Source organism: Natator depressus, chromosome 19 (assembly GCF_965152275.1).
Source record: "Natator depressus isolate rNatDep1 chromosome 19, rNatDep2.hap1, whole genome shotgun sequence".
Classification (NCBI taxonomy): Eukaryota; Metazoa; Chordata; order Testudines; family Cheloniidae; genus Natator; species Natator depressus.
The window spans coordinates 6,733,089-6,748,017 of record NC_134252.1 but is presented as its reverse complement, the minus strand read 5'-3'; the positions used below and the strand labels follow the sequence as shown (position 1 = coordinate 6,748,017).

The 14,929-nt window shown below is 42.0% G+C and overlaps 1 protein-coding gene across 2 annotated transcripts in view; it reads left to right on the top strand.

Annotated features, from left to right (window-relative positions):
- Positions 1-6,138, top strand: part of KPNA6 (karyopherin subunit alpha 6) — a 31,127-nt gene extending 24,989 nt beyond the window's left edge. For both annotated transcript variants that reach the window (XM_074934672.1, XM_074934673.1), the window contains exons 9-14: positions 863-1,026; positions 1,995-2,073; positions 2,840-2,965; positions 3,585-3,712; positions 5,097-5,275; positions 5,709-6,138. In XM_074934672.1, coding sequence (XP_074790773.1) covers positions 863-1,026; positions 1,995-2,073; positions 2,840-2,965; positions 3,585-3,712; positions 5,097-5,275; positions 5,709-5,896 — 864 coding nt within the window. In that variant the 3' untranslated portion in view covers positions 5,897-6,138. The remainder of the gene's footprint in view (positions 1-862; positions 1,027-1,994; positions 2,074-2,839; positions 2,966-3,584; positions 3,713-5,096; positions 5,276-5,708) is intronic.
- The last annotated feature ends 8,791 nt before the right edge of the window (positions 6,139-14,929 follow it).

The following is a 14,929-nucleotide window of genomic DNA, read 5'->3' as shown; positions in this document are numbered from 1 at the left end:
CCTTCACAGCAGACTTACTTATTACCCAAGGAAGGCCTTTTCTTCTCTATACCCCTTCCATTTGGTGCCCCTGTCCTCTAAAAAAGATGATCAGTAACAGCATGAACATTAAGCAGGACTGGAGGATCTTTGCTCCCTATTTTGGTTAACACTGTGGTTAAGGTCTGTTACTTGACAACTCCCTCAATAAGGATGAAGAAGCTGCAGTGATAGTTAGAAGTATGTGTAAGGCTGTGCACCATTACATAGGTTACCAAGTATGGTGGTGACTGTTGAGGTCCCTGTCAACAGTACTGGCTGTTCAAGATTATCAAAGGGGCAGGAAATGAGGTGGTTCTCTTACATGAGAAGAGTGCTTGTCATCCAAGCTGCAAACAGTCCAGCTGTTGCTCATTTTAATAAAGAATGGTAAAAAGCTTATAACTGGATATTAGTTTTGGAGAGGGATGACCCCTTATATGCTGGATTAGTGAGCATTGGAGAGGCCCTGTTGTAACCTGAATCTCTTTTGCTACAAGGTTATGTGAACTATGTAGGAACCTGTGTATCCAAAACTACCCCTATTACATCAACTCTAACACTTGTTCAGGGGCCAGTTGTCTGACAAATATATGTAAGGTCCTAGGTATCAAATGTATGAATGGAAACTTTGGTTTCTGATGTTACTTGAACCAGTTCTTTGGTACTGTTAATTGTGGTAGGTTTAGAAATTTAGGTGAGAACCCCACCCATAGGATGACATCCAGTTCATTAGTCTCACACACTGACATCTGGCATGCTTGCACACAAAGCTGCCTTGCCTCTTCTCAACGAACTTTTTCTAAACTCTCTCCGGGGTGGGGGTTGTTGGTTATTCTTTTAGGTGTCTCCTTGCTTGCCGGTGTTGTCCCGATTATTATTCAGCAGTGACTCCGACTTGCTGGCAGATGCCTGCTGGGCACTCTCCTACCTATCAGATGGCCCCAATGAGAAAATCCAAGCAGTAATAGACTCTGGGGTGTGTCGGCGACTGGTAGAGCTGTTAATGTAAGTGTGTTGCCCTGCATAAGTGGCAAAGACCTTGGACTGAACAGTCCATGTGAATATGGGTTTGTCTTGTTAACCCTTTGCTTATCAAGGTAAAGCTCACCACAGCACTAATGTTTCAAACTGGTGCCCAATGGGCAGAAAACTAAGGCTGCTTGTGTCAGAGGGATTATCTAGTATCGATGGGTATGTGGGAATACGTGACATGGGTTGTGCTGGCCTATCAGACAGGGGGAAAAGTCTCTGTATAGTGCTGGAAGTGTAGCTGTAGTGCCCTATGCTAGGAAGAGCAATGTACACAAAGACAATGCTGGTCCTGAGAGCTAGTCTAACGCATGAATGTGCAAAGGCTATGGTGTTGATGCCAGACTAAAACCATACACTCTGTGCTGCTCTAATGCTTTAAAACTCATCTGTGGAAGTTTAAAGTAATCTCTTGTTGGCTCTATTATAATGTTAGAAGAAAAGGATCAATAACCGAATAAATACAGCACATTCCAAATAAACTTGTCTTTTGTTGACACTCCTGTAATCCATTGAACTGTCTGTAGAGTCATTGCTCTATTTTAGATTTGTTGATTTTGTGTTGTCTAATGCAGATGGCTTTAATTTGCATTGCATCTTGAGGGTTTGCAGAATAAATGCATTTTCAGGAGTGTTCTAATTACTGTTAATTGGATGCCACAACAGTGAGGAGGGGCATGAAAGACTAAAGTTTAGGAGTGATTTGAAGGTGACAAGAAGTGGTCCATGATGAAGCTTATGGTTGTAAGAGGATAAAGAATGTTCTTATGGTGACACAATCCTTGCTCTTTCAATGACAGTCTTTGGTTTGGACACATTTTGCTGTATGCTTCTGATGGTGGAATTTTAACTAAATGGGGGTGATGTTGGGGGGTGAGGAGGGTGGAGGGATTCTGTTGCAAAGGGCTTGGACTGATGTTTCTTTCCCTTCCTCTTTCTTTTAGGCACAATGATTATAAAGTAGCTTCCCCAGCTTTGCGAGCTGTAGGCAACATTGTGACGGGTGATGACATCCAGACCCAGGTGAGTGGGATGTTACTAGGTCTTCTCATATTCAGTATTTGAGCAGGAGGGAGCATTTAAAACGTCTCAGATAAAAACCCAGATTATCACTAAGACGATGGGGGTAAAGTTCTCATGACAGATCTGCACTCAGATTTCTAGACTTGCCACTAGAAGACGAAATCTAGGGTAGAAAACCCACCCCTTAATCAAAACAGGAATGGCTCAACCTGCAGGGTTGCCCATAAGATGAACTGAGCCATGATGGAATAGTTCAAGATTTAGCTGCAACAAAAGTCCCTTCTATGTGTTGGTGCTTATGAAAAATATAGTGTATATGAGCATCTCATTGTAGCCAATGTGTGTGGCCAAATCACAGGACTCCAGTCATTGAAATTCCTAATTTCCAGCATCCAAGAACTCTAGGGATGACTCATTCTGCTGCCGCCTCCTCCTTGAGCTCTGCTACAACAGGAGATGAGGAGCAGGATGCAGCAGAGGGAGGCTTGTCTTCTGTCTGCCTCCTGAACCACATACAGCGCATTCCTGGTAGAACACTTTGCAATTGGGATGTCTGATCCTACATATGCCTCTTTGGGATAGGAAAAGCATTCTCTTCCTGCTGCTGCTGAATGGAACACCTCATTCAGTGGCAGGAGTTTCTGGAAAATGTTGGAAGAAAATATTCTTCCCCATAAGAATTCAGTGAAGATGTGCTGAAAGTGTCCACTATATGGAAGCGGAGGAAGGCGAACGGTGTCATCCTATCCTGTACTCTTCTCTTAAGGTGATCTTGAACTGCTCAGCTCTGCCTTGCCTGCTTCATTTATTAAGCAGCCCCAAAGAGTCTATCCGGAAGGAAGCTTGCTGGACCATTTCTAACATCACAGCTGGAAACAGGGCTCAGATACAGGTACAGTTTCTAGAATCCTCGGCAGGTCCACCTGCAGCACTCTGGATCCACGGAGCACCATTAAAACAAAGCTTATGTGATTCTTAGTTGGTGTTTTAAAGGCCACATTTTACACCCTGGCCTTCCCTTTTTCTCTAGTTATTTGCAGGCACAATTAGTGTCATTGTTCTACTTGACTGCACCCACAATGATATTTAGACATCTAAGTGACGCTAATTGTGCCCAGAAATGGAGCCTGGTCTGAAACACGCTCTAAATGTCTAATCACTGAGTGAGCTTGGGGAGATGAGGATTAATCTGCCTCTTCATTGTGGTTCCAAAGTTCAGACGTACACTTAGAATAGTGCTTTTCAATGGGTGTACAGCATTTGATTATTATCCTTTCTAAGGGCTTATATCCAAACAGATGCACACAGTGACCAAAGACTTCCTGTGGTATTGGTGCGATAATAGGAGATTTAAGTTCTTGGACAGTAAACTTAATCTTACACTTACAGGACATGGTAGGGAAAGCAGATGGGGATACTGAAAAGGTTATAGGTTTCTGTTCCCGGAGCCTGCTACCTTTTTAGGAGTCACTTGGCCTGTTCTAAATGCTGCTTCTCTCTTCTTCCTTCAGGCAGTCATAGATGCAAACATTTTCCCAGTGCTGATAGAAATCTTACAGAAAGCAGAATTCCGCACAAGGAAAGAGGCAGCCTGGGCCATCACGAATGCGACATCAGGAGGAACCCCAGAGCAGATCAGGTAAATTGAGAGGCTGTTTTATCTGTACTTTGTCTCTGACTCCATGAAGCTATAGCAACTTTGTACAATCAGTTTGCCATCCACATTTGTGGCCATCCGTCCATCGACGCCTCTGGTTACCTTGGCCTTGAAAGAAGCTCCAAGATATATTCAGAGATCAGCATGTATCTATAGCTTTCCCTAGGCTCTAATTCTTTCAATGAAGAGAATACATTTTTGCTGTAAAGCCATTCAAGTAGGGATAACTTACTGGTGCTGCTTCTGCAGTCACCATTGAGACTAGCTGTTGAGAACCAGAAGAGTCATTGTTCATATTCAAAGTCTGAGCTATAGCTCAGACTAACTTGGTTTTATATAACTAAAACACACCTCAAATGTAGCATAAACAGTACTGATTTAAAAATCTTGTGCCACACAAAGGATGCACTTACAAGTCTTCAGCATGTTGGCCATGCAGTATAATTCTGGAAGTATCTAGCTTGCATCATGTACCTGACATGCATATGCTGACACTCTGGCTTGGGTACAATTCAAAACCCAATGAAGTACTTTAATTTCCTAATCCATCAGTACTTGCTCTTGGGTTTTAAACCCTTTCTGTTCTGCTTCATTCAAAATACATTTCTATGTCCTTAAAATTTATTAAGTGTGCATCTAATAGCAGCAGCAGCATTACAAGCATTACATTATCACTTTGTCAGTATTGTGTGCTTTACACAGGAAAAATGTAATATGGACTCTATGCAGGTGAGTTAGTGGTGGTAACTTTGTTTTTTCTGCAGCTTGTGTAGGAAATGCACAAATAATTTTGCAAGTCTAAATTTAAACAGATGTTGGGTATAAATCTTTCACAGTATCAAAGAGTATAAATACCTGGCTAACTAGAGGCTAAATTTAAAGATATGCTGCAAAATTTAAGACCCATGGGAATCTTTTTTTTTTTTTTTAAATTCCAGTGAAGTTTTTTGTTGGGATTTAAATAGTGCATGTGACTGTAAACAAGTGATACAGATGACTCCAGTTTCATAGTTTACTTTGTCATTCAAGCAGCTTGGACAAACCAGAGTAGAATGTCAAACTTGCCTGCATATAAAGTCAGGCACCTTTAATACATCTGGATTATGACTTCAATGGGAGTTAAGTGCTAACACATTGTAAATAAGGGCCCTGGTTGTTGCTCTTGAGAGAGAGGTTAAAGTGCCTAATTTAAACACCCAGCTTCAATAGCTAATGGTGAAAAGGGTATTACCTGTTAGGCAATATTTAAAATACAAATTTCCTTAAACCTGACAGTGGCCCTTTAAACCTAAATGCATGCCACATTGTTACTTAACCTTCCTTCCTGATAAACTGAATGTTTGTCTTCCCTGTGCCTTCTCTTCAGGTACTTGGTAAACCTCGGCTGTATCAAACCTCTGTGTGACCTGCTGACTGTCATGGACTCCAAGATTGTTCAAGTGGCCCTGAATGGCCTGGAGAATATCCTGCGGCTCGGTGAGCAGGAGGCCAAGCAAAGTGGCACAGGCATCAACCCCTACTGCAGCCTCATTGAGGAAGCCTATGGTAAGTGGCTCTCACTGGCCTTGCTGCTGTGACTTGTTCCCAGGAGGAAGTAATGCAGGATATGTGTTAGAGCAGAGGTTCTCAAACTGGTCCATGGACCACCAGTGGTCCGCAAGCTCCATTCAGGTGGTCCATGGATAGTTCCGTCTAAGGTGCACTCCTGGGCAGCCACACACGAGAGAATGAAGGGCCGCCCACCTTATTATGGAGTCACACAAGCATGGCTCGACTAATTAGGTGCCTGGAGAAGACGCACATGTAAGGTGAGGTGGTGGGGGGTAAAAGGAATAGGGGGTAGGTGGGCAAAATGCAAGCTGAACAAATGGTGGTCTTGTGGCCCTAAACAGTTGAAAGAGTGAAGGATGGATGGGGGCAGGGAATAATATGGATGTTCTGATCAGTCTTGCCACATTCCATTTTTCTCTTTCCTAAGGCTTGGATAAGATAGAGTTCCTGCAGAGTCATGAGAACCAGGAAATCTACCAGAAGGCCTTTGATTTGATTGAGCACTACTTTGGAGTAGAGGATGACGACTCCAACCTGGCTCCCCAGGTAGACGAGAACCAGCAGCAATTCATCTTCCAGCAGCCTGAGGCCCCTATGGAAGGCTTCCAGCTATAATATGTTCAGATGGGGAAGAACACCATGAACTTGCCAGAAATCAACTGGGAGCAGCCAGAGTTATAGTCCCATTTCCCCCTCCTTACAAACAGAAGGCGCAAACACCCACGCCACCCATTAGGAAACAGTTCCTCCTTCAAGAACAGCTAGAAGCAATGCTTTGCTCTCATGGAAAGAAGGGGATTTTATTTTTTACACTTTTTTTGCTGCTGCATACATGTCTTTAAAGCAGGCACCAAGGTGGAGGAAGGACACGGAGGTAACAAATTGCACCTCTTGTTTTAATTTGTGGTGATCTTTCACAAATATTGTGTCACTTGTTACCTCGGGTACTTAAATGAAATTTCAGTGGGGGTGGGTGGGGGGGGAAAAACACAAATCAAAAGTTAAGCATTCTCTTCTCTGACAACATTAATCCTGGAAGCTAGGGTTGATCTATTTAATTTTTTTTTGCACATCTTACTCTTTGTTAAAGACTCTAATCTGCCAAGAGCAAAGTTTAGCCCCTCACCTTTTCGCAGCTCTCCTTCAGTGGACCGCGCCATTGGACATGGGCCAAGTTCCCCTTGAAACATACTGTAAATGGACAAAGGAGAAGTGGGGAGACTTTTCCTGGGGAAGGATTTTTTCCCTTTGTTTAAAAATATTAATTTTTTTTTAAAAAGAACTGTTATTGGTATTTAAAAAAAAAAGCAACAAAACCCCAAAGATGGTAATTGTGAAGAGGTGGGGGAGATGTTTTGGTGGTCTTTGAAAAGAGGAAGCACAGCTGCCATTGCACGGGCTTCACTTGCATTGCTACTGATTGAAGTCACAGAACTGTTGAAATGGTGAAACCCATCTTCATCTTTACTTGAAAATTGTTTCATGAAAACATGTATTAAGATTTGGATTTTTTTCTGAATGGATGGGGTGGGGGTGGATTATTTGTTATGGGGTGGGGAGGAAGGAGGGCATAGCTACACTTGACAGGAGCATTGTGTGCGGTGTTAACTCCAGTAGCAAAGGGCCTGAGTTTTCAGGATTACTTTCTGCTCACAGTTGGATCATGTACATTTTACTTCAAAAGGAAGAGTCAAAGCTCTGTATTTTTTATATATTATATATAGGTAGATATTTGTCTAATTGGGCTTCAGAGAAAAATATATATGAAATTTCTGTAATTTATGTAAATAGAATACTGTGAGGCAGGTACACCTGGAAATGATGGTCTATGAACTCACTCACTGGTTGTCCTGCTTCTTTTCCTCTGTTTACTCACGTACTGTACAAGCAAACATAGATTTGTCTTAAACTCCTTTTCCAGATTGAGTTTACTTAGCCAAGAGTGATATAAAACACAATAGGCTATGGAGAACCCAAACAATTTTGGGATTTGAGGGAAGGGGACGGGGAAACATGGTTCACCGAGGTGTCTAATAGACTTGCTGAGTGCATCCCCTCCCTGTTCTTGCTGTCCTAAGCAAGTGCAAGTTTTGATGCCTTTGGGACTGGGAATTTCAAGAGGGTAAGAAACAAAGCATGGTGCCAGTTGTATGAAATCAAGAAATCTAATTTCACAAGTCCTTCACATTTAAAAAAAAAAAATCGGTGCATTTGACTGGTAGCTGGCTTTGGCTAGAGTGATCTCTAAATGCGTAAAGTTCCTTTATCACTTGCTGCAGTACAAGTTTTGGGGTGAATTATTTAATATTAGATATAGCCTTGTGGAGCACGTGTGAAAGCTTAGCCATGGTGTACTGGAGTGCTGTGCCATTGCAGGATCTTTAGAAGCCTACCAGGGAACTTGGACTCCTAGCGAGCACATTAAAATTGGAACCTTCATTTATCTGTGAAGAATGAAACTGAATATTGCATTTTAAAAAATGTATTAAGGTTTGTGAGGTTACTCGACAAGCCACTTACATTAGCCCAGTGGCTCACTCACATGCCTCTGGCTAGTGTGCATCCCCTCCCTCCTCTCTTTAAACAGAGTGGGGAGAAATCCTTTTGTCCATCTTCTAAAGCTTGGGTTAGCTGCTGAGAAGTCTTTTTTGTATTGAGGCTTTTATGAAAGAAAGATTCATTGTGTAGTTCAATGTAATATGTATTGGGGTAGTTTGTTAAAGGAGAGCATGCAAATTAAAATCTCTTCTAATGAATCCTTATGCAGTTGATGGAAGATGAAGAAATAAGCAATCTGGATTTATATTCAGATTCAAGCATAGCCTTCTGCTTAAGGTCTCAAATACCAGTATGATCGCAGAGTACATTCCTGGATGTTGGGGGTCAGCCTACCTACAATCTAATTGGTCCAGTCTCATTCAAGAATCTTGCTTGCCTCAAGAGATTTTATTTCCCCATTAAAAATATCCGTGAGCAACTGAGGGTTAAGTGAAAAGGCAGGCGGGGGGGTGGGGTTGCTGCTATTTTTCCTTCCACTTGTAGGCCTTTCAGCACTAGCATCAATGATGTGTTTCCCATGGCCATGCATACGGTACTTTAGGTTCTAGGATGTACCCTAAAGCTCAGTTGTTGCACTGACACCTTTCTCTCCCTCTTCTTTCTGTATCTGCAAATAATCCAGCAGTGGATCTGGAAGAGAAATGGATGCTATAGCAAACTGCTTTGCAGGGATCATTGAAACTAAAAAATGCTGTCCTGAATTGATGTATAAGCAGACACCCACTTTGTGGAGAGTAAGAGGAGAATGTGGATGGGTAAAAAGGACTGTTCTCCTGCATGGCTGTTTGGGAGACCTTCAGGGGCTGGATGCGACCACAGAATGTGGTAGCCAGGCTGCCTGAAAGCCTGCAGGTGGGGTGGGCTAAATCTGCAGAATCAAGCTGTTTATCAGTAGGAAATAACCAGTTGTTGAATAGGAACTGTTATCAAGTGAAGGGCTTCAGAGGAACAAAATTCATATGATCAGTTTCATGGAGATGGTAAAATTCCACTGTGGGATTGAACCGTTCTACAATCAATAAAACCTTATTTTAAGCTTAGGGTAAACCTATTCAGTGTCTAATTTTTTTTACCAACTAGACTCTGGATATTCATATTGTATTTGAAATTGGATCTACAGCCAAGGGAAGTTAACAACTTTGAAACCCAGAACTGGAGAAGACTTGTGTGGGACTCTGTTTCCTTCCTCCTCAGCTCTCTCTCCCATGAGGCTGTGTCTTTCTGTGATATCTGGTCAATACTGAGCCCCATCTTGCTTTTACTCTTTGGCAAATGAAAAGCAGTAATGTATCCCTTCCATAGACAGGTTCTATGAGGAAGGCCTTATGAGAAATGTTCCAAAACCACCTGTGACCCAATGGTCCCTTGATGAGGGAGACATTCTTGGAGCTGCTATTCCACCAGTCAGCTATCTGAGGTGTTACATGAACCAGAGTACTATATTAGGACTGTGGTAAAGAGAACATATCCTTCCAGGATAGATCCTAATACCTCCATGGCTTTAGGATGGCATCTCAATAGCAAAAAGGTAACCAAAAGATCTTGATTCATCCACAATCTTAGTCTTCTGATGTAAATCACTTAAAACCCAAGGTTTTATTTGTTCTATGCATTACCTCAGGACCATGCAAAAGAAATGGAGCTCTTCACTCCATTGGAGCTTCTTCCATTCATTGCAGCATGAAGAGGCATTGGGATCTGCTTTGCAAGATCGCTTTTTTTAAAATGAGACTTTTGGTCCCTGAAATAAGACTGAAATGAAATGATGTGGAACTACCTAACAAACTTGTAGCAAAAGCTGCAGAGGTAGTAAGGATGGCTTTTTGTTTAGAGTGGCCCTACTATCTTCCTGCTGTGAGGAAGCTTGCTTCTGTCCTTGATAGCAAGAGCCAGTCCTACACAAAGCAGTAAACTACTGTCTAAATTACAACTCAAACCTTCCCTTAGCAACCAGAGAAACTAATACTTAAGCCCAAGCCACCTATTGAGGTATTGTTCCTTCTTGTAATTAGCTTGACATCTTTTTATAGAAAATGGGGGAATTGGTTTACCAAAAAAACTTGCACCCTGCCCTCCTCTCCCCCGCTGCAAAAAAAACCAAAAAAACCAAAACCAAATCTTGTGGAAAGGGCATCACTTCCTGCTGTCTTCTGAATTGGAACTTTACAACTGATATTAGGGAACAAGTTTGGCTTTTGGAAAGCTGCTCTTGCAGAGTGCAGGAGAATCCATGCTGATGTCAACCTTGTTGAATTTATGCTAAGTGTCTGTAGATAAGCTCTCTCCAGAACCTCCACAAATGCTGTCCTGGGGTGTGCCACTTAGTTTTTAACATTCATTTTTTTTCCCCCCGTGCATGTAAGCTGCTTCTATTTTTCTCAGCTCTCACAAGTGCCGTGTAGATCTACAAGAGATGTTGAAATTCAAGCATTCATCTTATGGGTCTACTTTTATTTTGAATAACAATCTATGGCCTTTTTCCCTATCAATATTGCACTGCACGCAGTGGTTGCACTACAGACTATGCCAGCCCATTCAGTTAACCTCAGTGCTAAGTTTGTGCTGTCAGCAACTTGGGTATCATAAATCCCCTAGGTCTGGTGTTAATTTTGTACACTTATCTTCTGAGACCATCTCTTTGGAGGCTAGTTTACTTCCCGCATACTAATTGCTCAGTAATTGTGCACATCTAGTATACCTTCAAGTATGGCATACCCAGTGGATGCTAGCTATAAAAACTAGTTTCCCCATTCTTGTCGTTTAGGGACTCCTGACTGTTGGCAGTACCTCCTCTGTATTGGTTACCTAGAGCAATAGCACTACAACCCAGAGTGAAAGCAATATCGCCACAGAACATGTCAGGGATAATTGGAGGAAGGATCCTCAAGCAAGCATGCAATTACAGTTAACTGCTAGTGTCTGGGTTTCTCTAGTCTCTAGTACATGACCAGGGCAGATAACTGGTACAATGAAATCTCTCAAAGTATTTAGAAGAAGTTTAATCTGTACCATTATACTGGATCCCTTCCCTCATAATTGTCAGATCTCTGCATGTACCATAACTTGAAGCACTCTTGGGTGTGTGTGTGTGTGTGTGGGGGGGGGGTTATTCCTAGACCAGCCTCTTCAACACTACTGCATTAAACAGCACAGCCTCTTCTCTCATAAGCTGTCTTGGCATGTTCTCACAATCCAGCAGTCCAGTTAGAACTCATGAATGTTCTGACCTTTTAAAGGGTGCAGTAAAGCTTCAACTACGACAGTGTCGAACCAACGTGTCCCAAAAGGGATCATAACACTGCAGTAGCAAAAAATGGAAGATCCATTGATGCAGAGGCCTTGTATAGTACTAAAAACTGATCCAAATTCTAGTGTTAAACTGGTCTAAACCCAGATGGACTTCAGCTTGGTTCTGTATTTAGCCAGGTTAGATACTTGCTAATATGTTGCAAATTACCAGTGATGTCTAAGCAAAGTACTACTTTCTCTTGACTATCAGAAAACAGAAGAGTCTTAAGGCTGCCCACAGTAGGTACCATTCTGTCCTGTCATAAAAAATGTGAGGACCTTATCTCAGTGGAGTTTTGGATCTTCTCAGCCAAATGTACAGACTAAAATCTCCATTGTCACATTTCCTAATCCATAAGCATTGGGGCCTGTATGCCATGCTGTAAAACAGCACTAGTGCTGAGCTTGCATTCCTGACAGTCTCCTTCTGAAAACTGAATTGCATCAGACTGGTGTGGCAGACATCTCCAGATTAAAGTGACGATGGGGCTAGAGGCTGCTGACGCATATCAGAGTGATCCCTTTGGAATTGCTCATTTTAGTGCAAAGCATCCCAGGCTTCTAGTATCTCCATCGGTTAGAACATTAGAATTAGCTAGTCAGTCTAAACTTCTAGTTTTCTCCTTTGGCCCTGCGTTAATGTCATCTTTAATACCTTATCGCTTCAGTTTGGGGCTAAGATTTCATCCTTTTACTGTGTGGAGCTTGAGCTACTTCAGTTGACCTAAAGCAAATAAGCTCTCTGTATTGTCTGAATTTGATGATCAAGGGATGTATATATCCTCCTTCCATTTAAGACTTGACCTGTGCTTGGTGTCTTATATAGACAGGCAGCTGTACTCAGAACACTCTCAGCAGCTGCCTGCACAACAGAACTGTTGCAGTGACTTCAAAAGAGCACTAAAGGAGATGGAGCTCTTCATCTGAATCCTACTTTCCTTTCCTTCACTGGAGGTGCAGATCTAGTTTCTCTAGTAAACCTGAACTCCTGCTTGCCACTTACCCTTCCATATTACAGATATGGTAAACTCCTGAGTGAATAAGCCTTTTATCAGCACAGGTCTATGCAAACGCCAAAATAATCCAACTGAATATTTTTGTTAAGAAATGACCTACAACCAGTGTCACAACTGATCAGGATTTTAAAATTAATTCTGGGGAGCACAAGAGGAGAAGAGATGGGTACAACTGTCAGACCCAGCTACAATACTGGGCTGGAGAAAAGACTACTGGAGAGTGAATAGTATTTTGGAAACTTTCCTCATCTGTTCTGGATCCCTCTTTGGAACAATCCAGGGACCCAGAAACTGAAGATGTCTACCATTTTTTAGAAGCAAACTGTTACAGGCCCTAGGAATGGCATTTAAAAGGCTTATTCTGCTGCAGTAACAGTGCTCAAAGCATTAACCCCTATGAAGCCAAACCCCTGGGGTGGAGCTGGTGCTGTGTTCTGATTTTTTTTTTTTTTTTTAATCTGCTCATGTGTGGGTTGTGTTATGAAACCACTAGTGAGCATGGCACAAAGGGGAGGAATAGTATGTGGTTGTTTACCCAAATCAAAAGTCTGGGAACGGGACTTCAGGATGTAGCCACATCAACAGCCAACAGTGATTCAACTTTTTTTTTAAACTTTTCTTTTATAAAAGTCAAACAAACAACTCTGGCTATTTTTCCAATGTGTGGCCCTTTAGAGGTACATTATAGTCGTACCATGGTTGGTTGATAGGCCTTGTGAGGATACACACCTGACTCTAGTGTGGACTAGTATGATGTGTACAGATTAAAGATATTTATACACATTCAGAGTTAAAAATGTATCTAAGTTTCCAACACTGTAATAGATACAATGCAAAATAAAGAGTCTGTTCCAAAGCTGCTCTTGGTGCTCAATCTGTCTGGATTATTTTGTGTGTCAAAATTTAGGGATCCTGGCAGCTGGGCTAAAGTGTACCAACAGGGTGCCCACATATGAACAGAACATCCCACTACCAAAGAGCTCACATGCCAATATAATGGTAAAATCATAGTGACTCATTTATTGGCAAACTGCAAGGAAAACTCTCCAAAAGCTAGGATGGAGGATTGCTTATAAATGTTCAATGTGTAAAAAAGCTGACATGGGCAAAGGACCACTTTGCAGGGCAAATACATCTCCTTCTGTCTGCCAATAAATTTGAACTGTACCAGCCCAGTCCTTGCCTATTACTATATTGGGATCAGCCTGTCATGCCTATTTCACTCTTTAACCACATAGCTGGAGGAGGAAAAAGTACTAATCAAAGCAGTCTTCAAACTCTGCATTCTGTCCTATCCACTCAGCTGGGACTGAGCATTCCTAGCTGTAGGAGACCATTTGTAGTAAGACTAAGCCCAAACTATAAAAGGTAGTACGCACTACTTTAACCATCCTATATCCCAATTTTGGATGGCATGTAGGCAGCACTGTGGAAATGGAGACAGGTCCCTGCCTCAACATGCTTGCACTTTAAATTACCCAACTAATTCATTCACGGGGCAAGGTTTAATTAAACAGCATGATGCATATATTGTAGATCATATTGGAGACTTTCATACAGGTTACCTGGTCCAGCAGTAATTAATCCATGAGTGTGCTGTTACTACATGTTAACTGCTGGGGCTGCAATTTTCTTCCAACCTTAGTACAGTAGAACCTCAGTTATGAACTGACCAGTCAACAACGCACATCATTTGGAATCAGAAGTACACAATCAGGCAGCAGCAAAAAACACATACAGCACAAGTACTGTTTTGAATGTGAACTACAAAATCTAAAAGAATTTTTTTTTTTTTAAATTGCCAAAGTAAGGAAACTTTCTGTGCTTGTTTCGTTTCTTCTGCATAGTAGTTTCAAAGCTGTATTAAGTCAGTGTTCAGTTGTAAACATTTGAAAATAACCATAATTTGTTCAGCGTTACAAACAACCTCCATTCAAGGTGTTCATAACTGAGATTCTACTTTCTGTCAAGACTGATTTCTTCTTTAGACAAAATGTGGCCCTCTAAAGAAGACATCAGTGCCAGAGGGTGTTGTGAAGGCCAATACTATAACAGGGTTCAAAAGGGAGCTAGATAGATTCATGGAAGAAAGGTCCATCAATGGTTATTGTCCAGGATGGACAGGAATGGTGTCCCTAGCCTCTGTTTGTCAGAAGCTGAGATTGGGTGACAGGGCATGTATCACTTGATAACCTGTCCATTCTTTTTGGGGCACTTACCATCAGCCACTGTCAGAGGACAGGATACTGGGCTTGATAGACCTTTTGGTCTGACCGAGTATGGCCGTTATGTTCTCTTTGTTACCTTTGCTGAGTAAGCAGTATGTTGCAGCCCAGACCTGGTCCTATGGTTCCTGGGGATCAAGTGTACAACTCAGCCTGCCACAGTTGCAGAACCAACATGTAAAGGATGAGGAACGCAATTTCCATCTTAGCTAACATCCGTTCCATGTTTGTATGGAATGATGCAGCTGTTCCCCAAACAGCTTAACAGCCACTCATAGAACTCAAACTTCCTTTGTATAGTAACTAGGGCTACATAGCCTAGCCTATGTCTGTTTCCATTCGGTCATTTTCTTGACTTTATCAGTGGCACAGATTTGCTCCAGACCAAGGCTACCCTTCTACCTGCAGTGCAGCTTAGGGCATTTTAATCTGCGCTGGGGTGCAGGTAAACTCTTAACATTAAGGTGGCAAAGTAGCTTCTGCCTGTCCTTTAGGATTGCCACCTTTTAAATTGCACAAAACTGAATACCTTTGCCACAGCACCTGTCCCACCCCTTTTC